We start from the raw sequence: 26,952 nt of genomic DNA, 5'->3' as shown, positions 1-26,952 counted from the left end.
AAATGGTCCATTTCTTCCAGGTTGTCCATTTTATTGGCATATAGTTGCTCATAGTAGTCTGTTATGATCCTTTGTGTGTCTGTTACGTTCTTTTTCACTTCTAATTTATTGATTTGAGTCTTCTCCCTTTTTTTCTTGATTTGTCTCACTAAAGTGTTATCAATTTTATCTTCTCTAAATACCAGCTTTTACTTTTATTGATTTTTGCCATTGTTTAATTTCTTTTTCATTTATTTTGCTCTGATCTTTATCTGTCACTGCTTCCACTTTCCCTCATCTATTTGCCATGAAGTGATGGGACTTGATGTCATGATCTTAGTTTTTTGAATGTTGAGTGTCAAGCCAGTTTTTTCACTCTCCTCCTTCACACTCACCAAGAGGCTCTTTAGTTCCTCTTTATTGTCTGTCATTAGGGTGGTTTCATCTGTGTATCTGAGGTTGTTGATATTTTTCCTGGCAACCTTGATATCAGTATTTTAATTTTCAACAGATTTACCTAAAGCATATATGAGTGTAAGCAAAGAAACTTGAAAATCCTTTCATAATCTTGAAATCAAAATGCCCAGGAACCTTTCATTCACCTTACAGATATGGTTAAAAAATCAGTATTAATCCTCCACAACAACCTCCAAGAATAGTGTTCCTTCATTTTCATACAGTATGTTCTTTTCCTGTATGTGTATGGTCACCACACTGTTAAATATAGTTATTATTGATGAGAAATCATTTTAATTTGCTGTAGTTTTTTTTTTTAAGACAAGTTTCAAGCGTCAATCAATCATCCTTTTCTTAGAAATTCAAATAGTTTTCTAACAGTTTTCCATTAAGCTTATCCCTAATGGAGGAAGTCTGTAATATAAAACAGAGAACTTCTTCCTAACATCTGTTTCACAAATTGAGATTTTTGCCTAATGGGTTGTATCCAATTCAGACATTTATCAAATCTCTGAAAACTCAGCTCAATTAAAATTATTTAAGTTTATATTTTGGAGGAAACTGGATAAAATACCAAGTGAATACCATCAATGTATTTTGATATCTCAGTCTGAGTCCTCAAATTAGAAACTGCAATTATAAAAAGTAATTTGTAAATTTGAAAAACATTGTTGCTGTGATGTTTAAATGGTGTTACTATGAACAAACACCATGAATATGGAACAGTCATCATTTTTTAAAGTAGGTTTGATTTTAAAGTTAGAATACTAAAGAGTAAGAAGTTTGTCTTGAAGGCTGGTTCTTGAACATGAGCAAAAATGTTGAAGTAGTAGATAAACATGTGGAGATTCCGACAAGGACATTTAGGTGTTCTCAAAACCCCTGCATGTCAGTAACGGGCTCCACGGTAAAAAAAAAACCCCATGGTGTGGCTTCCCTTGTCCTCAGCATCACTCCACCAGCAGGTGTTCCCTGAGTTACCATGCATAGACAGGCGGGGCTCATCCATTGCCCACAGAGGTGTGAACAAAACCAAGGGAAGGAAGGGGAGAAAGGGAGGGAAAGCAGCCACAGAGAACACGTGTGCACACAACGAAGATGCGTGGAGATTGAATTAATCCAGCTGGGGAGGCAGAGGGGCAATTAATTAATATAATACCATCTTCCAAAAAGGTATCGGGTACTCAAAAACTTCCCCAGTGCACTTTGTCAAGAAGCCTTAATATTCACAGGAGAGAATGTGTGTTAGGCACGCCACCTTAATTTCCATCCTGTGTTCCTGCCTCGCAGCGTGAAGCTGGATCCCTGTCAGGCTCCCATCCCAGCCAGGCCGCCTGTTGCTATGCGACACGGAGGGCACCACTTGCCTCCTCAGTTCCTCAGTTTCTTCCTGTCTACAAAGGACTGATCACAGCATCTACTCCAGAAACCCTAGGAGCACCATCTAGGTTTATTTTTTCCATCCTTTTGTAAACTGCATTGCTGGTTCTACTGAAGAGGTAGGTTCAAGAGCCACGGGATTCTATAAAATGTAAGATGTTTCTAGTTCTGGCTTATGGTTTTATGTTCTAAACACCCATCCGTTCAAATGAAATCAGACACTTAGGCATATTTTCTCTCTCTCAAATTGCAGCTGTCCTTTGGGACCACAGGGGCTGACGGCAAGGGTTGGTCTTAGGATCACCCTGTCTCTTGCCAGATCCAAGGATTCTCAAGTCCCTCATGTAAAATGATGTGGTTAGTCCCGTATAACCTATGCACATCCCCCGTGTACTTTAAATAGTCTCTAGATTTCCTGAAAGACCTGATTCAGTGTAAGTGCCATGTAAATGGTTGCCAGTGGGAGAAACATTTAAATTTTGCTTTTTGGAACTTTCTTGAATTAGTATTTTCAGTCTGGAGAAACATTTAAGTTTTGCTTTTTGGAACTTTCTTAAATTAGTATTTTCAGTCTGGGTTGGTTGGACCTGTGGGGACGCATGGATACAGAGGGCTGACTGTATGTGGCAGCTGCAATGTACACAAAGGTTTCTTGACATTATACATTCATTCTAAGGACAGACGTCTATTTTAAATAGAGGAATATTCAGGGAAATCAGGTGACAGGACCACACCAATGGCAGAACTTGGGGAAGGTCTTAATTCACCCAGAAACCTTCCATAGTACACTATTTAATTTTTACCCTATTAATACTGTATTTTCCATAAATGTGTAAAGTTTTTTGTGTTCTATAATTCATTGTCACTTCTAGGCAAGGAGATTCTCACTCACAGCAAAATAATACTCCAAAAAGAACACTCTCATTTTCACACAAGGAAAATCCAGCCAGGTTTCTGTGTCTGCATCTGTAAAATTAAAATTGCATCATTTTTCTCAAGACACTGAGAAAGGTACTGAGATCAACTCTGTGATGGTAGCAGGCACAGTTTTAAAAATTAAAAATCCATCAAAGTTAGCTATATCTTAGGATTTGAAGGATACTCTCTCTCTTCTCAAGGGAAGACCTTTGCTTCTATGCAAAGTTCAGCATATCATTCCCAGAAATTCTGCACCCAAGGGAAACTTTATGCTTAATTCAAGTTTGACTTTTGCTCTAGGTGGGCCCAAGAGCCCCTGGAAATCAGCACACCTTCCCAGGCTGGGGAGCGCTGTTGACAACCCTCTATCTCTTATCTATCCATCTGCGGCTTTTCCATGAAGGTCAGTAAGTCCTGGTCTGGCTTGGCTGCTAGCCCTGTTCTGCTGACCTTACTGACACTGACGTACCTCTTCTGTCATTTATGAGCCTCATGAAGTTGGCTGCCCAGACATGAGACACTGGACGCCTCCCTCCCCAGCAGGCCTGCCAGAAGGGCTTAGACCTGAGTTTACACCGCAGCAGTCCTAAGGCTCTGAGATGAAGGGCCAGGGGTCCTTGTGACAGTTCACTGGGAACTCTGATGGGAGAGCTGGCCAGTCATTACAGAAGAGTCACCCCCGGGCGGGTTTGATTATGACCAACTTTATTTTCAACCTGCATTGTTGGGCACTTCATGGTAATGTGTTGTTCATCCAATATTGACTTTTGCATACATTTTTAAATCCCCCAAACAATACTTTTACACACAGCGTCCTCCCGACAGTAGTCAGTGTCAGAGATGATTTATCCTGTAGCCTCAAGGATGCGAGGTCTCGATGATGGGCAGGTGTGTTCAGGTACGTCATCACATCTAAACAAGGCTCAAGCGTTTCAGTCCTTCCAGACAGTTATTCGTTTAAAGCAAGAGAAATAAGCTTTGGAAAAGTTCAGTTTTTAACCTCACATGTACCTTTTGTGTAAAAAGCTTCATGCATTTTAAAATGTAGATGTCATGCAGTTCACATTTGTTTGCTCTAAGTACTAAATTGGAACAGATTCAAGAAATCTCATTTTTGGTATATGATTATTCAGTGGTTCTCCGAGTAACCACGTGGAAACTAGACCATCTGAAGGATGGTGACTCGACACACACAGTGAACCCAGGATGCAGAGTCAAATTTTGTCCTGGAAGTTATGTAATATAGCAAAGGGCAGAGGTGTCAACGTACCTCAGCAGGGCTCTCTTCTGAGACATGGAGTAACACAGAGACGAAGAGGCTCAGAGGTTTCTCGTATCAAAGAGGTAATCATTTGTGACTTAGCAATCTTTTATGATAAAAGACTGCTATAGTTGAAATTACTTCATTTAAGTCTGGTTTGAAAAACATAGCTTTCTGGATAGAAAGCGTCTGCTTAAGTTTGCTGTTCAGTTCAGTACCTTATTCTGTTTTTTTGGTATGTTTGCAAGTCACATCCAGAGCTACAGATTTTCCACAGTGCTTTTCTGCCTCATTCAAGTATAATAAAAAGTAGAAATCTATAGAAGCTCTAAGGTTAAACAAACTGTACATTATACAAAAATTAACTTAATTTACAGACAGTCAAAAAGTATTGGCAATGCCCTTTATAAATCTTACCAGAGATGCATCACAAAGAATATTACAGTCGACATAATGGTTCGTCATCACCGTACAAATGCCATCTCAATTTACATGGTACAGAACTGAGCATGTGTGAAACGTACAAATGAAGAATCAGCGTTTTGCACTATATACATTTCTTTCAAAGTAACACTACTGTCAATACTAATCTAAGGTTCAGGATTCTCTTATTGCATATTCATTGTTGCTGAGGCAGTTAGTTATGATACAATAATGCAATATTCATAATTATTTTAAATAAAAACATTTTTCCTGCCAACAGTAAAAAGTTTTTTTTTTCCCCCTAAAATCACCTGGAACATTGCTACATACAATTCTACACAAATACTGAAAAACATGACCTTAAGGCATCTGCTTGAAAAGCAGATGTGCATATTTATATGAACTAAATTATGCAAGAAAAAAAATATTGCACAAAATCCTATATTATTTTCAAGATAAAATATGCTTCTTTCTAAATACACATAATTCCCTATCTTGACCAAATCAAAACATTGACTGATTTGCTCAAAAGAACTCTGCCTCTTAAACAAGATTTAAGAAACAGATACTAACGAATTCCTGGGCTAGACAGAGGAAGGACCAGTGCTGACAGTTTGTAAAAGCATCTCCTATGTGAAGAGCTGCTTTGGGGGATTAGGTTTGGGGTTCATTTTACACCCTTTATGTTCTGATCTACAGCTATCCAGCCAGAATCAAGATCTTGTATGTGAAACAAAATGGAATTCACATTAGAAAATTTTTTCATGAAAATAATCTTTTCCTGAAAATCCAGATATTCTAGAAAAAGAAGGAAGATCTACTAATTATGACAACAGTCACAGTTTTTTTTTCCTCTTCACCTTACTTCAGAAACAATGAATTCATTAGCATTCCTGGGTCTCGTCTGTTAGGATACAAGCACAGACTCCACAGCAGCACTGTCACAGACAGCTTTCGAGTGTGTGGGGTGCAGGGGAAGTGTTTGCAGAGAATGCTGTTATCAGGGTAAAGAGAACAGAACTCCTTGCCGTCGACAGGCGTCCACATGCTCAGTTCATCCTGAACAGAGTGGAGACTGGTCCCGGGTGGTCCCGAGGGGCCGCGTTCAGCACCAAGCCTCGCTGCCTGGGTACAAGGGAGCAGAGGGTGCTGGACAGCCAGCTGGACGAGAACACACGGCTTCTCAGAGCCTCTGAGTCTGTCCTTTAAGAGCAGGTCTCCTAGACAGCAGCGTTCTTGCACGTCGTGTAACAGCAGAGAAAGATGGTACAGTGGTTCTGTACTTAGAGCATGTTTTAGTTTAAGCAGCTTTAAAAGGCTTTTTTTTTTTTCGTGACAGAATCTTGGCTGAATAATTTCTAAGCAAAATATATTAACATCATTGTTATTATTAACAGAGATTCACAATTCCTTTTCCTTTTAACTAGCTCCTGCACAGCAGGCACTAGGCCAATTCTTTTCTTTCCTTATGTCCACTGTTACTGTACCTTGCCTATGAACAGTACCAAGAGTTGATAAACATTTCTTAAACAAATGAGTTATTTTTAATCAGAGAAATAGTCATGCTATATTTTGGTGCCTTTCTAAAATATGCTAAAGTAGGTAGCCATTAAAATATACCACTTAACGACATTTAATGAACCAAGAGTTCCTAAATTCACACGGGACTCTGCTATCCTCTGAAATACCATGGATGCAGTACCTCTAGGGTAAAAGATAGAGTGGGTTTGGGGAGCCTGGTGACTGTCTAGAGGCTGCATAAAGACAGGCCCCAGGACCGAAGGTCGGAGTCGTTTGTACAGTTCTGCATAGGACAGGTGTTGCTCCTTCGGGGGAGAAAAATTCAAACAGCAGGGGAGTTTACACATAATAGAAAATATTGTCTAGTTATAATAGAAAATATGAACATAGGAAAGAGATAACAGTTATTTCAGAACTCACCTTAATGTCCCTTCATTCTCCATACAGCCACCGTGATACAGGCAAGTCTAGTCTCAGAGCAGACTTTGAATACTCAAAATGTTAACAGTTTGAAATAGGAATACTTGCTGAGTTTTTGTTTTTAACGTGGACTATCAGAGCTGATTCTGTATGTTAAAATAAGGCACAAGTCCAGCTTAAAATACCTTAACACAAATGTGATTTGTCGGTGGGTGACTGTCCTCACCATACACCGTGGTGAAACACCCGGGGAGGTGACTAAGAGAAGAACTCACATTTCTGAGGCTCTGAAGCTTATTGGGTAAGTGGGACTAAAACCCAGATTCTATCAAGGCTACACTCACAGTGATCCCATTCTCCAAATGGAGAATTCTAAAGGAAAAAACGCCTCATTCCAATATTCGTAGTCAAGGACTATTTTACATTCTTTTCAAAAATTATGAAGAATATCTGCCCAGCAGATTGACAACCATAGTTACAGTTTTTCCTTCTCATTTAAAATAGCTCTTCTGATAAATGGACTTTTTTATATACTTAAATAAAATGGAATTTTGTAATGAGTATATAAAGGCAAAATTTAACAAGAACCTTGAATCTTACTTTTGTGTTAAAAAAAGGATCACAGACTTTTCCCCTTAATACTTAGAGTTCATCCTTAGAAGGAAAACAAGATCTGTCTTCCTTCATATACATGAATGAATAACTGTCCTCCCAAAGTATATCCATTGGAATCTACTTTAAAAAAGAAAACCTTGGTCATTTTTCTCAAATTATTTAAAGACTGATCTGAATAAGTATCTTAAGAAATGTTTTTAACAAAGCCTCTTCCAGGATCTTGACTGAAAATTAAATTCTTATTTCAGTAAATATTCTAGAGCACAGTTTTTGACGGGAGTTCTTGACTGGTTTGTCAAACCTTTCCTAAAATGATAAATTAAGAAAACAATCATGACTGGGGATGCACAGAGTACATGTACTGAACAAGCGAGCAACCAAGGAACCACAACATCACTTGTTTTTTTCCTGATTGCTTCATGACTGGCTAGACTCATAGGAATAATCAATGCAGGAATCCTTCTCAGAACTTCCCAGTGTGACAGTGAATTTGAGGGAGGAGAGACCACGTCCCATGCAGAAGAATTCCAAGTAATGTGTGTGGATACCATGCATCAGACCGGAAGCACAAGCCCCACCCCAGGGAGGCCGTGCGTGGTGTCTCCTCCAGGAGATGGCAGGAGGACCGGAGGGAAGGCGCGGCTTTCCCGGGAGGAGCCCGACCAGCGCTTCCTCAGCCGGCTGACCCCGGCCAGCAGCAACGTTCGCAAGCCCCAGGGGCAGGCTGGGGTGACGGAGACGGCACTCTTCTGTTGTGAGCCCCTCCCCGGGACCCACGGCCCCAGCGCGACCACAGCAAAAACGCTGGACAGGTCCAGCAGCGGCGCGGCCGACAGCAGACCCGCCCTGTCCTCCTCGGAACCACCCAGGTCGTCAAAGACCAGGAGGGTCTAGAGACGGTCACATCCAAGAGGAGCCTGAGGAGGAATGACAGCCATGGGTAAGGTGGGCCCGGGCGGGATCCCGGGACAGAAACGGGATGTGAGGGGAGAACCAAGGAAATCTGCGTGAAGCACGGCGTAGGAACTGTGAAGACGTACTGCACGGATACAGGACCTTAAACGCCGCGGACGTGCTGAGCGGAGAGACGCGGGGACGCTACCCTGGCTCCGCGTGGGGCCTGCAGATCTACAACTTGCAAAATATAAAGTCAGTCATTTTAGCGGTAAGTCTGAGATGTCATGAAGCATTCTGATAGAGAATTATTAGGGGAAAAACAGACAAGAACATTTTTCAACTAGGACACTTTGTTTCATCTGGCTTTCTGGGGTGACTCCTAGTTAGCGAAGGCAGAGAGGCTGTGAAGAAATTTAAAGTGTCGTTTGTAAACAGCAGTCATTACTTTCTCATTGTAATTCAGCACTTCATGGATCTCACTCAGTGGCAGGTAAATGTGTATACCTTTATACTTTTTGGAAAACATGGCTGCAGTGTCCACCAGAGAGCTTTTAAACTTTGAAAAAATGAATTCTGTCCTTGATTTGATGAATTGAAAAAGGCATTATTGCTCTGCAGAACACATAACTTATCTTTCAGAATTTACATGGAATCCCATAAATTAGGTTAAGTATGCTTAATATAGGCTTAAGATTAAGGCAATTAGTGGGTCAACAGTTTCAAGCTAGTTCTGATAGGTTTTGATATCTTGGCCAGGTCATGCTCAACCAGCTTAGTACAGTAGCTCCTGGTTATGTGTGCAGGTTAGATGCATACTTAATTTAAATAAGTGGCGTTAAGCACCGAACACTGGGAAATCGGATGTTCAATATATACTTGCAACATACATACATACAAACTCGTACCTGACTGAAGAGCACAAGAGGAGAATTAGCTTTACGTTTAAAAAATCAATGGATCATCGACATAGCATGAGACGAAAGCGCGGACAGGTAAGTGTCCCAAATGAAAAACAACTTCAGACAGCAGGAAGAGTCACCTTTCCGACCACTCCTTGTTTACGACACGGGGTGGTGGGCTCCTGAATGTCTCCGTGGAAGGCTGGGTGCCTGCAACAGGCACTTCGTTCACTGACTAAGCTTGGTTTCCGCTCGCCCTCCCTCCTGAGATGTGCAGGTCTTGTTGGAAAGCAGACGTGATGTGACACAAGGACACCACCTCCTGAAGCAGCCCAGACCCCTCTGCGGTCTCTGGAGCTTCTTTCCCTTCTTTCTCCCAGGGAACACACGTGGACAGGCGCCGCCCCAGGCCCGGCTCCGGCGGGTCTTCCACAGTCGGGCTTAGCGTTTCCTTCCTCCCCGTAGGGGGCGCTCCAGCGCCCGGAAGGGGGCCCGGCTGCCCTGGCGCCGGGGGCTGGCTCCCTGCGCCGAGGGGTCGCTCGCCTGCCTCCTCCTCCAGGATGAACAGAGGGTCGGTGCCCGCGCTGGAGGACAGCCGCTTCCTGGGCGAGGGAGGCAACTGCCGGCCGAGCAGGGCGCTGTCGTCCTGGCCCCGGTGCCACCCAGCCTGGTCCCCGGAGCCGCTGCACAGCAGGGCCAGGTTGCTCTCGCTGGGTGCGTTGGATTTGTTCTAAGAGGAGAAACGACACATTTAGAAGAAACGGAAGGCACGTTACTTCAGTAATATTCCTTCCCAATCTGAAATCTTTCTCTTGCCAGGCTTGGAACTCGAAGTCCCGCCCCAAGGAGACGCAGCCGCGACGGTGGGTTCGGAACACCACCCAGGGCCCAGGGCTCCAAAGACAGGCACGGCGTGAGACGGGCACGTGCAACTGTCGCCTGCAGAGTTCAACCCGCATGGTGAGTGTCGGCGAGGATGTGGAGAAGAGGGTGGGAGTGTACACTGATGCAGCCACTTTGGACATCGGCATGGACGGGCCTCAAGAAATTAAAAACAGAACTATGACGTGCTGCAGCAAGACGCAGTACCGCTACTTCGGGTGTGTGTCCACGTGTTCATTGCAGCACTGTTCACAGTATAGGGAAGCTGCGGGAACAGCTAAATGTCACTCACAGGTGAATGGATAAAGAAAATGTGCTGTGATTATCACTCACCTTTTTAAAAAAGGGGAAATCCTGCCATTTGGGATAATATGGATGCTGCTAGTGGCTCAGATAGTAAAGAATTCTCCTTCACAATGCAGGAGACCCGGGTATGATCCCTGGGTCAGGAAGATCCCCTGCAGAAGGGAATGGCCACCCACTCCAGTATTCCTGCCTGGAGAATACCACAGACAGAGGAGCCTGGTGGGCTATAGCCCATGGGGTCACAAAGAGTTGGACATGACTGAGTGACGGGCCCTGCACTAAGTGAAGTAAGTCAGGACACAAATACTGCATGATCTCACTTCTCTGGGGAATCCAGTCAAGCTTGTATGTGTAGAGAGCAGAATGGCAGGGGTGGTCCCCAGGTGGGGAGGGGAGGTGCAGGAAGGCCAGGGCTCAGTCACGAGGGTGGTGAAGCTCAGGGACCTAGCATGCGGACCGAACTGGAAAGAAGGCAGGTCTCAACTACTTTGGCTTCAAAGAAGAGGAAAGAAAAGTGAACTCTGTGAAGTAAGGGAGGCTAATTAGCTTGCCTGTGGCCAGTACTTTGCAGTGTGTGGGCAAACATCAAATCATGCATCTCAGATGTGCACAACCTCTGTCATTACACTACAGAAAAGCTGAGAAACAGAAAGGATTTGCAAAAAAATCCTACCAGATAACTCAGAGAACAAGCCAACTCTTATATAATCAATGCCAAGTTCTGGAATTATTACAGTCAGAACAGGGTAGAAATTACTTCTCTCTCTCTCTGTTGTGTTTTTAAAGAATCCAGTTCAATCTGTTTAAAGTCTTAGGCATTTCTGAAGCAACACAGTGAAACATTACTTGAATTCATACCCTTACTAAAATGTTGTCAACAGCCAAAAAATACAGGAAAAACATTGGAACATTTCACATTTGAAAGTTCCGGAGAAAGACAACTATAAAATTAGGTTGTAGGGAAATAATACTGCTTGACAAAATAATTTGTTAATGATGAGAAACACTAGCATTTGATTGGATTTTTGTTATAGAAATCATGTCTTAATGATTAACTCTTACAATATTTTTGGAGTTTTGACACTTACCTTCACATCGGACAACACAGTGAGGTGAGAAAGTGTTCATTTAATGTTACAGGCTGGAAACGGACTCACCGTGGGCTTGTAGTCTATCTCGTCCATTGATCTGAAGAAGTCCAGGCTCTTGGCCACTGCCAGCTTCCCCTGGTCCGAGCTGTGCGTGCTCAGCGTGTCCAGGATCTCACCCAGCAAGTCCATCTCACCCGGGGAAGGAGCCTTTGCTCTTGTTTCAAATGAGTCGTCACTTTCGTAGAAGTAAGCAGAAGCTTCTTCTCCATCTTCAGAGGACAACCTGGAGAAAAACAGGACACGTGCTGAAAACCAACGTGATACTTCTGTGGAGGGACAGTAAAGTGAGTAACTGGTTCATGGCCAAACTCTTTATAGTGACTGCTAAGTCGCTTCAGTTGTGTCCGACTCCATGCGACCCCATAGACGGCAACCCACCAGGCTCCTCCATCCCTGGGATTCTTCAGGCAAGAACACTGGAGTGGGCTGCCATTTCCTTCTGCAGAACTAAAACCTAGCGTGGTCGATTAAATAAATACTTAAAAGTAGGAGGCTGTTCTTCTGTCACCAAAAGAAAACTCCTACAACATTTCAATAAACCTAAAGATCTTATTTTGCAACTTCTCATGGTTGATAGCCAAAATTTTCTCATAGTGATATACACAGCAATTCAAACAATGGAAACCTTGAGTGTGTGCACTGAGAACAAACAGCAGTTTATGGCTCCTTACCCATCTGGAAGCACAAGCAGGGCTTTTCACAGTCTGATTCTGGGGAGTGTGGGGGCGACAGCCTTAGAAATATCAGACTGAACGCCTGGGACTTTCTACATTCTGAGTTCATTTTCAGTACTTTCGGATGGTTTTCCTTTATTTATTCACTTGTTTTGGAGAATGCACATTCCTTTATGTAAATAAAGATATACTTAATGGGGGGGAAATTGATTCTATCATCCCCAAATAGCTTACTTAACATTGTTTTAGAAGTTCAACACACAGTACTATTATTTCCCTTATTTTTTATTAGTTTTTACCACTTTCATGAAATTTCCCTCTTCTGATACCTCCCATGGACTGAGGTCCTGCCGCCCCTCCCCCAGATCTGGTTTGTTTCAATTAACTCCTTCCACTGTCCTGATGTTCACCTGCCCCTCCTCTTCAGTCAGAGGGGAGGCATGGGCTTCTGTTTGCCCTTGAACACTCCCCTGGGTATTTCTGCAGACATCACTGCTTCCAGGTTATTTCAGGCCTATCTTGCTTTCCCATCTCAAGATTCGTCTCCTGTGAACCTCCCACTAGCCCTGGATCCTCCTGCTGAAGATGAGACCGTGGGGAGCAGAACCTTTTCTCCAGACGTGCGTGGTCTGAAATATCTCTTGCAACCTAGGGCTTCGGCTGAACAGAACATGCAACCCACAACTTACTTGCTGGCTCTCTCGGCGTCCTCCTCATCGTCAGCATCTAGGGCTCCGTCCAGGCTCTTCAGAGGCCTGAGTCGTGACTGCAGAGAGGAGTCGACACACTGGCGTGAGGAGTGAAGATACTTTAAATACTCCCAGAAACTTTAAACAGCATTTTGATACTTGATATGGTAAGGAAAGGCTTCCCTGGTGGCTCAGATGGTAAAGTGTGTGCCTGCAATGCAGGAGACCCAGGTTTGATCCCTGGGTCGGGAAGATCCCCTGGAGAAGGGAAAGGCTACCCGGTCCAGTACTCTGGCCTGGAAAATCCCATGGATGGAGGAGCCTGGAGGGCTATAGTCCATGGGGTCGCAGAGAGTCGAACACGACTGAGCGACTTCACTTTTTCTTTCTCATGATAAGGAATACTTCTTAAAGACATACGCATTCAGGGCTTTTGAATATTACCTAGTAACCTGGAGGATACCAGGCAATATTGATCTGAATGCTTTCTTGCACCTCAAACCGATCAACAAAGTCTCTGGGCTGAGTGTGTCAACACCTCTGTCCAGTCCGTCAGGGCCTGGTTTGGGAAGCCTTGATTTACAGTCGCTCCACCAAGCACTCGGCCTCCACTTTCTATAATAATCAACACCTGAAGCCTTGTTTCTTTTATCCCCTACCCCACTCTCCCTCACGCCCAGTATTTTACAGCAATGCTCAATCCCGAGTGTGTGTCTGAGTCTCTCGGAGATGGTAAAGACGGAGGTTCTGAGTTTGTGCATCTCTAACTCTTCGGTGAGGTTGGTGCTGTTGGGTCTCGTGGTCACACTCTGAAGAGCAAGGTTTTGAATCAAGTCCAGGAAAACCCATCGTTTCATCTGTAAATACGTCACTATGTATCTTAAAAGATATTTTTTAGCATTACCATAGTTACTAATAATTATTTAATATCTCACATTCCCTTATTACTCCAAATACATTTTAGTGAGTGTATTTGGGCCGGAATCTCAACAAGGTAAGCACCGTATTTGGCTGAGATGCCTCTCGTCTCAGAGGACGACCCCTTCTATCTCCTCTGCCCCCGTGTCTTCTGGGACCTTGACTGTGTCATTGTGCCCTTATTTCCTGTAAGCTGGCAATTGCATCCGGAAGCTTGGCTGCCTTCCATTTCTGAGTCTTCCTCTGTTTCTGGCAGGCATGCCCATGGACATTGGTACGTGTTTCTCAGCACATCATGGCAGGAGGCACACAGTGGCTGACCCGGGTGCCACCAAGACTGACGAGTGGTTTCAAGGGTAGGTGGCCTGGAGCGCCCACTACACATGTGACCAGTCTTTTACTTGATGGGTTTAGCATCCAATAGTTATACTTTTCAGAAGCGGCGCCTCTATATTTGCTTGCTGGGATTCTATAAAAACTTTGTCCTATTAACTATTTGTCTATTCTGAAATACACCGTGCCCTAGGAAAACAGGGTAATCCCTTCTTTCCTCATATGCAACAATGTTTAGTGCTGAGCTCAAGTTGTAACAGTCTGTAAAGGTGAGCCATGAGGGGGTCTTTAAAAATTATCATTTGTACATATTTGGTTTGGCTCCAACCGTCACAGTTATTACTCTTCTTGCTGTTCAGATCTGTCCCATTTTTACACTACGCCATAACCATGCTTTTGAAATAGTGACCTTTTTCAGGTTCATCTTAAAACACCTACAGGTTAGATTACGTGCTGCTGGGCATTCACGTCAGATTAATCCAGAGGTGGGGACAGCGCAGAAGGCCGGCACAGAAAGAAGACTGTCTGCGAGCTGACCGTTGTTGAAGCTGTATGAAAGGTACCTGGCATTCTTATAAGCTTCTCTTTACTTCTGTATGTTTGAATCAGAGAAGGACTACAGAAACAACCACAGTCAACAACATGGTAATAAGTACATACCTATCAATACGCAGTTTAAACATGAACAGCCTAAATGCTCCAATCAAAAGACACAGGGTCATACTGAGTAAAGTCAGTCAGAGAAAGACAAGTATCATGATGTCACTTGTATGCGGAATCTAAAAAAATGGTACCGACAGATTTATTTACAAAACAGAAATAGTCACGTATGTAGAAAACAAACTTATGGTTATAGGGGGTGGGGAAGAGGGCGGAGGGATAAACTGGGAGGCTGGGGATGAAACACACACCACTACACATGAGACAGGTGTAATAAGGACCCACTGTGTAGCACGGGAGCTCTATTCAACCCTCCGTAATTACATGAGACAGGTGTGATAAGGACCCACTGTGTAGCACAGGGAGCTCTATTCAGTCCTCCGTAACGGCCTATACGGGGAAGAATCTAAAGAGTGGACGTGTGTATATGATTCACTGTGCTGTAGAGCAGAAATGATCAACACTGTAAATCAACTATATGCCAATAAAAATTTTAAAAATAAGTAAATAGCATCTGACAATAAAAAATATATATTTATGTACCCAACACTGGAGCACCTAAATATATAAAGCAAATATTAACAGACATAAAGGGAGAAACTGACAGTGATACAGTAATAGTAGGGAACTTACAACAGTGGACAGATCATACAGACAGAAAATAAGGAAACACACTGGCTTTAACACATTAGACCACGTGGACACACAGAGAACGTTCCACCCCGAAACAGAAGATGCATTCACGTGCACATGAACATCAGACATTCTCTGGACAGATCACATGCTAGGCCACAAAAAATCTCAAATTTAAAAGGACTGAAATACCAAAAATTCTTTCTGAACACACTAGTAGAAAACTGGAAACCAATTACCAGAAGAAAACTGGAAGCAGCAAAACTCATGAAGACAAAGCAACATGCTACTCATCAACCAGTGGGTCAATGAAGAAATGAGAGAAAATGTCAGTAAAGTGCTCGGGAATAGAAAGTGAAAAACATGGTTCCCAAATTGATGGGATGCAGGAAAAGCAGTTCTAAAAGGAAAGTTTATAGCAACACAGACCTACCTCATGAAAAAAAAAATTCATATACACAGTCTAACTTTATATCTAAAACACCTAGAAAAAAGAAAAAGCCCTTAGTAGAAGGAAGAAACCAATACAGATCAGAGCACAAATGGAGACTATAAAAACAGAAAAGATCAATGAAACTAGTTCTTTGAGAAGCAAACAAAATTGATAAACCTTCAGCCAAAACCATCAAGGAAAAAACGGGCCCAAATCAATAAAATAAGAAATGAAAGAGAAGTTACAACCAATATGAACACTCATGGGACTACTACAACGTCTCATATACCAACAAATTGGACAACCGGGAAGAAACAGATAAATTCCTAGATGCAAGCCCTCTTCCGAGTCTAAATGGGGAAAGAGACAGAAAATCTAAACAGACTAATTACTAATAGTGAAACTAAACCAGTAAAAAAAAAAAACTCTCAAAAAACAAAAGTCCTGGACCAGACAGAAGTCTTCACCTATTGGTAGGTGAATTCTACCAAACATTTAGAGAAGAGTTAATAATACCTATCCTCCTCACAGTACTCAAAAAAAAAACTACAGAGGCGGGGAATGCTTCTAGACTTATTCTAAAGGCCAGCATTACCCTGATATCAAAACAAGACAAAGATATTACAAAGTAGAAACTGAATTCTATTTTTTCAAAATAGAAAATTACAGGCTAATATTCCCGATGAACATAGATGCAGAAATCCTCAACAAAATACCAGTAAACCAAATCCAAGAATACATTAAAAGGATCATATACCATGGTTAAAGGATTTCTTCTAGAGATGCAAGAGTGGTTTAATACCCACAAATCAATCCGTGGGCTGACGAGTGACAGAAAGGAAAGAATGAATAGATAAATACGTCTTAGAACCCCTGCTGGGAATGTGTAGTAAGTTTCTGCAGAATTTTGGTAACTAGCAATGTTATTTGGGACTTGGAGTATCACTTGTGGCTCAGATGGTAAAGAATCTGCCTGCAGTGGGTTTGACCCCTGGGTCAGGAGGATCCCCTCCCTGGAGAAGGGAACTGCTAACCAATCAAGTATTCTTGCCTGGAACATTCCATGACAGAGGAACCCGGAGAGCTATACAGTCCATGGGGTCACAAAGAGTCGGACACGACCGAGTGACTAACTCTTTCACTTTACAAGTTTACGACGTGTGAGTTAAAGAGAAATCTGGGAAATGGCCTGGAAACACAACTATCACTTACAAGATTATTTCTCTGGGAAAAATGTATTTTACCCACTCCCTCCAGAACTCACAACATATGTGTCACAATCCTCTGATTCTAAAGACAAGCTGTTACTATTACACTGACCTCTGTTTACACTTTTATGTCAGCTGTGGGTGTTGCATTTAATTTTTGATTAAAAACAAAACAAAAATCAGAAACTATGAGGGAGCTGGAACTTCATGCTGCTGTTTAACAAATTATCACTGACTATGCAAGATAATAAACATGTAACTTAATATGTACGTTTATAGCATACTTTGCAAAGCACTCTCTTTCACACACTGGGCTAGGTTCTGAGAATATAGAGTTGAATCAGGTTGAGTCTCTTTAGCAGCTCTAACGAACCCCACAGTAAGTCTGGAGGGACACCAGGGAGGCCCCATCACTGCTCAAGGTCACATACCTTATCAAGAACAAGAGCCAGAAAGAGGAACCTGGTCTGCTGCCAGCCCCCTGTTCATCTTCCACAAATTGCTTTCACATTCTCCAATCTGCCTGCGCATACCGCAGATTCTCAGTTACTGTTTTGCTAACTACAGCTTTTTCTCTTCTAATGAAGCTCTCGCTTTCCCACAGTCTAAGTCATTTAAATCCTCATTTCCCAAATACCTCTGAATTTAATTTTACATTTTCTAGCCAGGCCAGGGTTCTATCAATTTCTGCATACACAGGGGTGTTATAAACAGTGTACCTTATCACCATGACTTACATAAGTTTTCACAATAGAATGAGAATTAGAATGAGAAACAAAATTGGTTAATATAATGCTTTGCTTTCTACGAGTGTTCAGTTTTGGCTAACCTAAATAAGCTTCTAATTAGCAGCTATCACATAGGTAGATTCAGTAATTCACTAGGAGCGGCAATCTCCATACACGGAATGAGTTAAGTGTCCAAACCCACAGTGAATGTGTCAACTGCTTGACTACTTCGTATCACATAGCATTAAAGTCACACACAAAAAAATGAGGAAAATACTTACACTCTGATCAACATTAAGATAGAGGGAAATGAGAGCATATGTAACAAAAGCACCATCAGCGCCGGAGCTCACATGAACCCAGAGTTTCTCTCCATCACCGTTTCCGGTGGGTTTGGACTTGGGTACGGTGCTTTCAGAATTGTCTGCAGCACCCCAGGGACATAGGGCACAGGCAGAGAGGCCTGGTCCCAGTTTTATAAACGGGAGTCTCTGATGGGGAACTGGCAGGAGGTCAGCTTAGACTGCAGACGGTGCACTGTGTGCCCTTCAGGGTGTGGACTGCACACAGCCAACTCCAGGACACCTTCATCTGGACTCATGAAGCACAGGTGCAGCATCACTGAAAATGTGCGCACTGAACTAGACACACAGCAAACTACGACTAGGAAGCAAATAACCTCACACGCGGAAAAAAGAAAACTAGATACATTTTAGTACGACTGACCACAGTTTTCAAAAACCTGTGTGTTATTTTTCTAACTATAATGATTAATAGATCCCAGTGGAATGGATTTTGCATACTGTAAGTACTCAGAGAAAACTATTCTCTTTCAGGTCTGGATAGGAACTTCACAGTAATGGGTGTCCATTGGGAGAGTTCCCAAGGGCCAATGAACATTTCATCATGAGTTATTACCGAGAACTCCCTGAAATACGTGCCAAGACAGTCATTAAAAAAAAAAAAAAGTTGCTCAGTCGTGTCCGACTCTGTGACCCCACGGACTTGTAGCCCACCCAGCTCCTCTGTCCGTAGGATTTCACAGGCAAGAATACTGGAGTGGGTCGCCATTCTCCTCCCCAGGGGATCTCCCGACTTAGGGATTGACCCTGGGTCTCCCGCACTGCAGGGCGATTCTTTACTGCCTGAGTCACCTGAGTCAGTTGTAACAGGGCTTATAATTGGGAACTAGGAGCTTTTTTTAAAAAAAAAAAAATTGAAATAGATTGAGAAAGCTATAAGCAGTCAACATAGAGAAAAAGTGAGAAAAAGAAAAATTAAGTTGATTTCTGTCTTTAAAAAACCTGCATAAATATTATTTTCAAGTGTGTGCCAAAGGACGTGACACGGTGCCCACACCTGGAAAACCAGCCCGTGTGCCAGGCAGCCCTCCCCACCCCCCACGCCGGTCACCCTGCATCTGCTCCGTGCCGTTACGGAAGCTGCTGTCCTTTCTGCTCCATAAATTTTTATGAAAAAGGGGAAAGACTTCTTTCCTTTTTGATCGGGGTACTACTAATAATTGCAAGGTTTCTTTAACTTATTGACAAAAGAAAGCAGACTGTAGTCCTGTGTTTTGTTCCTCTTACGTCTGGGGAGCATTACTAGCCTGAAACGACAGTTTCTGCGTGTACACCCAGTTCCCTCTGCTCTGACCCACAAGACATCACCGAGGCCCCACCTCCCAGCGCCTGATGCCTGCTGGTGTCACTGCACGTGGGGCCTTTGCACAGAAGGTGCCCCTGCCTTCCAGCCCCCACTTAATGCTGGTCCCCTTCTCTCAACCCCACTATCTCTGTCAAGACACATCCACTCTCGTGTGTAAATCTGTAACTTAACACCCGCATCTAAACCTCTTTCCTCTTGCCTTGTAGAGCAACAGTCTCTGAACTGCTGACAGAGACATCTTTTAAAAACTACCATATGACCCAGTAATTCCACTACTGGGCATATACCCTAAGAAAACCATGATTCAAACAGAAACATGCACCCCGATGTTCACTGCAGCACTATTTACGGTAACAAGGACATGGAAGCAACCTAGATTTCCACTGGCAGACGAATGGATACGGAAGTTGTGGTACATAGATACGATGGAATAGTACTCGGCCATAAAAAAGGAACTAATGTGAGTCAGTCACAAACTGAGGTGGATGAACCGAGAACCTGCTGTGCAGAGTGAAGGCAGAAAAACAATCATCATATATTAACACATCTTTATGGGATCTATAAACAGAAAAATGGTACGGATGAACCCATTTGCAGGGAAGAAATATGGACGGAGATGTAGAGAACGGATTTGTGGACACAGGGGCTTAAGGAAGAGGGTGGGATGAACAGAGAAAGTAGCACCAACATACATACACAACTGCATGTGAAACAGAGCCGCTGGGGACCAGTATGTGACACAGACAGCCCAGCCCGCGCCCCGCGATGACCTAAGGGGGTGCCCTGCAGGCAGGGGACGCACATACAGACACATGCACGGCTGAGTCACGCTGCTGACGGCAGGAACCAGCACGATGCTGTAACGCAGCTATCCTGCAGTGAAAAGAATAAATCAAGGCACACACGCCGCCACCCCCTCCTCAAAGGAACCCTTCAGTGGCTCCTCACTGCTTCAGGGTAAACCTCCTCTTCCGCACACTTCCAACCATCTCCCCTCCTGGGTGTGCGTGTGTCTGACAGCCTGCTCCCCAAGGGCAGGCCCATCGCTCGTTTCTCTCTCAGCCCCTGACGGCCACGCTGCGTGGGGTCCACACTAGTGTCAGGAAATCTGCAGAAGACTTAGAAAGGAGCTAAAGATGGCGGCGGGTCCTGTCAGCACTATCTGGATGATGCTGAGGAGACCCTGTGTGCGTGTGCTCACCCGATCCTAGCCTACAGGGCTCTGTGTCTTTCACTGTCACTAACGACCCTCCCAGGACTCAACTGCATGGACTGTGCAGCCAAGGCCTTATCTGAAGCCACCGCTGCGGACCATGGGCTGTAGACGTATGGAGCTGACGCCTGTGGACGCCCCTGCCTCCCGGAGACCCGTGCGGTCCCCGCCTCACAGCCTCAAAGGTGCCTTGCCCACTGGACCAGAGGACCTCAAGAGGAATTCACCCCAATCTGTCGCTGTTTCAGGTGAAACGTATTTTTACCGGGGAGAAAGCTTTCTTGGGCTTAGTTTCCTAACCTTCAGGTAGCAAATAAACAGAGAATTTCATTGGCCCAATCTGACACTTCTCATGAAAACTTCCAGAAAGAAGTTAGATTCTGTGGCCTTAGCTGGTCTACACCGAATGACTCTAGGTTCACAAAGCTCTCACGTAAATAATCAGGTTAAATCTAACAAAACAGCCGTCTTTCTGTGACTGAGAATAATCTCTGAGGTCATGATAATCACACGTGGGGAGACTGTCAGGAAAGCTGTTAAAGGATCCTGGAGTGGCCCAGATTGCTGGTGTGCTTTCCCGGGACCGTTAGGGGTGCTGTCAGGCGTTTCACGGCGGGCTAGCCAGACGCTCCGGAGGTCTGCAGCGTCCACAGGCTCCGGTTATAACCTCGCGGCTGCCGGAGGCACCTGGTGGAGGCCTGATGGTGGCAGGAATGCCTCCTGTCCACAGAGATGCCCGCCCCGTGGAGCTGCAGTTACTGTGGTGCAGACAGGGGTGGTTCTGGTGTCTGTTAGCACGTATGTCTCAGGACTCCTGACTGTCTATGTCTCTGTTCTGTGGACTACCCGACCAGCTTTTTGCATCTTACTGGTTTTCTCATTAGCTAATGAACCAAAAACAAGGGAGTTATAATTTGACCCTTTAATAAAAAACTGTTTTTTAAATCAGGCCATTAGTGTCTCCTGGGTAAGTGAATACCTCCATAGTAGGGAGGTAGTTTTGGCTGAGTACTTCAATTAATTTTAAACTGATAAGAAAACAGTTCCATGCAGTTGTTCGGTCGTACCCCACTCTCGCTAAGTTGTGCCTGACTTCTCGTGATAAGAAAACACGTAATGCAGAAATGACGGCACCGTGCTAAGCGGCTGACGTGGGCACCTTCAGCATCTACAAGTGTTACGCTCATTAATTCAGCAAAGCTTAGAGAAACACTCCTTTGGAAGGACACCAGGCACTGGGCTACATGCCAGTATGAGGACGACTGAGAACAGGGCTCCTTGCTCTTGTGGAGACTGTGATCTAGTTAAGGAAATGTGAATTAAATTGAATAAAATAAGCCTACCAGGATGACCACAGGAGCTGGTACTAAATTATGGCTGCAGTGAGGAATCTGACCTCATCAGGGAGACCAAGGGATGGCTTCGCATGAAGAATGTCTGAGTTGAGCTCTGAAAGGTCAGTAGGAATTAAGTAGATGATAAGAAGAGGAAGTAAAACATACAGAGGCTCTGTGGAGGGCCAACCAGGGCCGACACAATGGACTCGAAGATGCTTATGGTGTCCCAGGGGTCAGAGCCTGGGTCGAGCAGAGGGTTACTGAAGGGCACGCTGGCCTTGCAGTTACCCTGCTGACCACTAGATGGCAGGTGCATACTAAGAAGGTGCAAGGCTGGACGAAGCTAAGTTTCAGGCAGGTCACAGGAAGTAGGGGGATCAGAGGCCCAGCAGGGAGGAGTGGGCGGGGACAGACCCCGCCTTTCAGACCCTGATTATGGAGGGCAGCGGAAAGCCGCTCACTGTTTCCGGGGACGTCCTGAAAGCCGCTCTGTGCTCCATGGAGGCAAGCAGCTACCCCACCTCACTGAAAACACTCTCGGCATCTCTTCATGCCACAAACACCCACTAAGCACCCGCTGCACGCGTGCTACCGTCTTCTGTGCTGCGAGGCACACAAGAGAAGACGATGTTCCTGCCTCTCGAGATTTTTTTAAAAGGATGAACATGCTGAATACTGAATGTAATAAAGCACCTACAAATATCAACACACTCTTCCATGGATATAACTGCTCTCAGCGTTTTGATCACAGATGAAAACTTATTAAGTGCCATTAATACTGATCATTACTCACGTCCAATTGTAACATTCCTAATAAGTAGGTGCTGTCAGCAGACGAACAGTACTAACAACACAGGATTGTGACTACGTCCTTTAAGTAAAGGTAAACTCTGCGATCAACAAGGAGGTCTCAAAGTCCCCCTGAGCTGTACAGACCCATGGTCACCCACCAGTGCCCCGGAGGCTGTGCAAACGAGCAAATAACTGCTGGCATTCGCAGCTGTCATGAGAGCCAGTTCTACACAAGAAAGGGTACATTTCTGGATGCAAAAAGGCATCACAAGGGAACAAAATTAGCAGAATTGCACATCCCTCTGATGCAAAGAATTACAAATAAGATGGGGAACTGGATGTCCCACCTCTTCATTCACAATCCTACTGGTAAGTTCTGAACACATATAATTACAAAATCAAAATTTTCTCACAAGGAAATTTAAAATATAAAGTATATATCCTGTATATGTCAAAACATTTACTTGTATAGAAGGGATGCTTACTAAAAATGTGAAAAAATAGTAAGTTAATGCAAAACAAACAAACAAAAAAAGGTTACCAGTGTGGAATGAAATTTATTAGAGAAGATATCCTATTAGAGAAGCTCAGCCTCTGGTGAGACCTCGAGTGAGACACAGAGAAGGGGCTGGGGAAGACCAGCAGGAAGAGCAGTCGCAGGAGAAGACAGAGGTAGGGGTCAGCTTACAGCTCCAGCAAACCTCATGTCTCATGAGGCCTCGAGAAAGGTGTCTGGCTCAGCTGCAGCAAGACGATGGTTCCCCCAAAGCACGTCAGAGCACACAGCGAGGATCCGACCCTATGCACAGGAGGCTGCTGCCCTGCAGTGACCATTTCCGTCACTAGATGGCGGACAGGTCTAATACTAAGGCAAAACGCTGGGTCAGCTGAAACCCGCAGGGGGCTGAGGGGCTAGGGATAAATAAGTGATGGAGTCAGACGAGTAGGAAAATACAAGTTTTCAGAGTCTGTAAAATTGAGATGCTTGTAATATATGAGTTTTCTGAAAGCAGGTACTCTTTGTAGTACTGTCCCCATTTTAGAGTTGAAGTGACTGAGGTCCAGAGTGTGACTTGGCTTTTCCCAAGTCGGCAGCACCTCCTGGGCTTACGTATTCTGCAGCCTAAGACAAAAAATTACCTGCGTGAAATACGGGAATAAACTATAAAGAGACAACTATACAGAATTGCAATGGTGATACCTTAAAAATACACGGCAGTCTGCAATTGGAAAAGAGGCTTAAAAACACGCATGTTGTAATTTTTACAGGTGGTAAAAGCAGCACAGAGTTAAGTGACTTACTCATGACTTAACTGTGTTAGATGTGTTATTGATCACGCTTTAAATACCTGCTTTACCACACACTTCGGCAAGCCTTTCCCTACTTTGCGTATCAGGGAACCAAAACCTTAGTGAAGTAACATATCTTGAATAAGATCAGACAATTAGTGACCGAGCTAAGGCGGTGTCCTGGCTCCCTGAACGGTGCTCTTCATTATAATTACGCTAGATAAATCTGTCCTCGGAGACTCAGAAAAAAACAAATGTCTGAGAATTAACCTGAGAAAGACTTTCTTAAAACGGCAAGTCTTAACCTCAATTTAAAAACAGGTAGTAGTTACAAGAGAATCAACAATGCGACTGTCCAGGTAGATGAAATAGCAGGGTGAAGAGATAAAGAGATTTAACACACTTTTCCAAAGATATTTCTGTCAGGGCAAGAAAGTAAACTGGAAGGTTTTAGCAAGATATGTGTTTGGTGATATCCCATGAATTTGGTGATGAAGGGCTTTTTATTATCCGGGTGGTGCTCCTGCCAATGCAGGAGACACTGGCTCAATCCCTGGGTCAGGAAGATCCCTTGGAGAAGGGGATGGTAACCCACTCCAGTGGATTCTTGCCTGCAGAATCCTATGGACAGAGAAGCCTGGCGGGCTACAGTCCATGAGGTTACAGAGTTGGACACGACTGAAGTGACTAAGCACAGCATGTAAAGAGACACAGTGGAACAGAAGTACCAGAATTCTATTACTGAGCAGGTGAGTGTAATGTGAGACTAGCTCAGGAGGAAAGACTCTGGGCCAGATACATCTGCGAGCCTCTCGCCAGCCTCCCAGTCCACAGCCACCCTGCCCTCTCTGCCAGCTTTATCCACTTCGTTCTCTGTCACTCAGCTGTCACCTGATACACACTCTCTCATAAAAGCAGTGTTCTGTGAGTACATTCCTGCCTTACCAAGTTCTGGAGACCAAGAATTGTATCTTCCAATTCATTTTGCTTCTAACTCCACTTCCATTTTGAATGCAAAAAGCAGTGAAAAAGAATGCCAATTCCTACCACAACAATAAGAAAAGGCTGGGTGATATTTGAAGAAAAAAATAAATTCTTTCTTAAACCTATCAGAATGCTGAGTTGTAAGGCAACCAGTAAAATGAATTCCATAAAGTTACAAGCCCCTCCAAGGAGAGATAAGAGACAGGATCTATTTCATCCTTGGCAAAGCGCGTACACGCGTGCGCGCGTGCACACACACACACACACAGAAGGGCAGCTGGCATATAAACGGGAGAAGAAGTATGCTCAAATGTAATAAAGACCACGAGTGGACTAACACGTTCATCTGGAAGAGCTGGGAGTCTCAATGACAAGGGGTGTTTGTGCTCACAAGCTCTTCTCCACAGATAACACCGTGTAATTTCATTTGCCTTATCAGGGAACCTGACCGCCCGATGCTGAGGAGAAAGACTGGGCAAGACCAGAGTGTGAAAGAGCTCCATTGCGGGTGTGGGCCTGCAGGAGACAAGCAGGAAGCCCCACTGAGGATCACTGGCTTACACACAGCAGCAGCCTCAGCCCCAAGGCCAGGGGGGAGGCACAGAAGCACAGGCACGCTGGGGCAGGAGCAGGGCCTGTTAGGAACAGGGTCTCCATGGACGCCAAGCAGAAGTCCACCCCCACGAGCGAGGGGCAGGCAGCGCACAAACTGCCCAGGAACAGTTAGAGAGAAAGGGGGTGTGTCCACCATGGGGAGGAAGGGGGGTTGCTGAGAAGGCCCCACACCCAGGCCCCAGGGGGTGTGACCTGTGAAGACCAAAGCCGGACCAGAGCACAGAAAACCCCTGGGGTTAGGACCACGTGTCTGGTCAGCAACACACACTAACTGCTGAGGGAGGCGTGCAAACATCGAGAGAGACTTGTTCTGTGGCTCAGGAGAGGGACTGCTGACAGCTGAGAGTGAAGGAGGAACACAGAAACCCCTCCAGCACCTCCACAGGAAGTACTCCACGGGAAGGAAGTACTCCACAGGTACTCCACAGGAAGTACCCCACCCACGGCAGCCACTTCAGGGGATGACGTCAACACAAAACCCCGCCCAGCTCAACCTGTGGTGAACCCCACCTCTGACGGATGGCATCACAGCATTTCTGGGTGCGAGTACTATTTAACTTCCTCTACTGCTTTTTCACACAGGGGGCCCATCACTCAACAACCACTACACATAAAAACTGAAAACCAAAAAGAAGGACAATGTGCATAAACGGATGGGGTGACAGCAGAGAGATGGAATCTATGAGAGTTAAGTTGAACAACAGAAATGTAAAAGGTTATATGATATAAAAAATAAAGCATTCTTTGGGCTCACAAGCAATTTGAAACAGGTAAATAAAAATGATCTAAACTGGCATTTCTATACACTAACAATGATCTCTCTGAAAAAAGACAATGCCATTTACAATAGCATCAAAAACAATAAAATACAAAGAAATAAATTTAACCAAGGAAGTGAACGATCTATACAACAAAACCTTTAACACATGGATGAAATAAATTGAGAAAGATGCAAATAAATGGAAATATATCCTGTGTTCATGGACATGAAGAGTCAATATTTCTAAAATATTCATATGACCCAAAGCCATCTATAGGGTCAATGCAATTACTATGAAAATGCCAATGCCATTTTTTATGAAAACTGGAAAAATAATCCTAAAACGTACATGGAACCACAAAAGATGCCACATAACCAAATAGGCCTTAGAAAGAATAAAACTGAGCTAACAAAGCTGGACTTCCTGGTTTCAAACCATATTACAAAGCTATAGTCATCAGAATAGTATGGTATTAGTATGAAGGATACATACATCAATGGAACAGAATCACAAGCCTGGATATAAACTCATGCACTTATGGTCAGGTAACATTTAACAAAGGAGTCAAGAGTACTTAATGGTAGTCTGTATAGTAAGTGGTGCTGGGAAAACTGGATATTCACATGAAAAAGATGAAATTGCCTGAATTTAACCTGATATCACTCACAGAATGGCTTCCCAGGAGGTGCCAGTGGTAAGGAACCTGCCTGTAAATGCAGGAGACATAAGAGACATGAGTTTGATACCTGAGTCAGGAAGACCTGCTGGAGGAGGGCATGGTAACCCACTCCAGCGTTCTTGCCTGGAAAATCCCATGGACAGAGGAGCCTGGTCGCTACGGTCCCTAGGGTTGCACAGTGTCGGACACGACTGAAGCAACTTGGCACACAGGCACATTCAAAAAATTA

At 44.1% G+C, this 26,952-nt stretch overlaps 1 protein-coding gene across 5 annotated transcripts in view; it reads right to left on the bottom strand.

Moving 5' to 3' along the window:
• Positions 1–3,418: 3,418 nt before the first annotated feature.
• Positions 3,419–26,952, bottom strand: part of DENND1B (DENN domain containing 1B) — a 269,708-nt gene continuing 246,174 nt past the window's right edge. For 3 of the 5 annotated variants that reach the window (XM_070384685.1, XM_070384689.1, XM_070384687.1), the window contains 3 exons: positions 12,472–12,569; positions 11,115–11,331; positions 3,419–9,499 (listed from right to left, as the gene is read on the bottom strand). In XM_070384685.1, the coding sequence (XP_070240786.1) occupies positions 9,005–9,499; positions 11,115–11,331; positions 12,472–12,569 (810 nt within the window). In that variant the 3' untranslated portion in view covers positions 3,419–9,004. The remainder of the gene's footprint in view (positions 9,500–11,114; positions 11,332–12,471; positions 12,570–26,952) is intronic. The other 2 variants (XM_070384686.1, XM_070384688.1) reach the window with 1 other exon arrangement.

This window comes from Bos mutus, chromosome 16 (genome assembly GCF_027580195.1).
Source record: "Bos mutus isolate GX-2022 chromosome 16, NWIPB_WYAK_1.1, whole genome shotgun sequence".
In the NCBI taxonomy this organism is placed as follows: domain Eukaryota; kingdom Metazoa; phylum Chordata; class Mammalia; order Artiodactyla; family Bovidae; genus Bos; species Bos mutus.
Note: the sequence above shows the minus strand (reverse complement) of the source record. Positions and strands in the feature narration are given on the sequence as shown.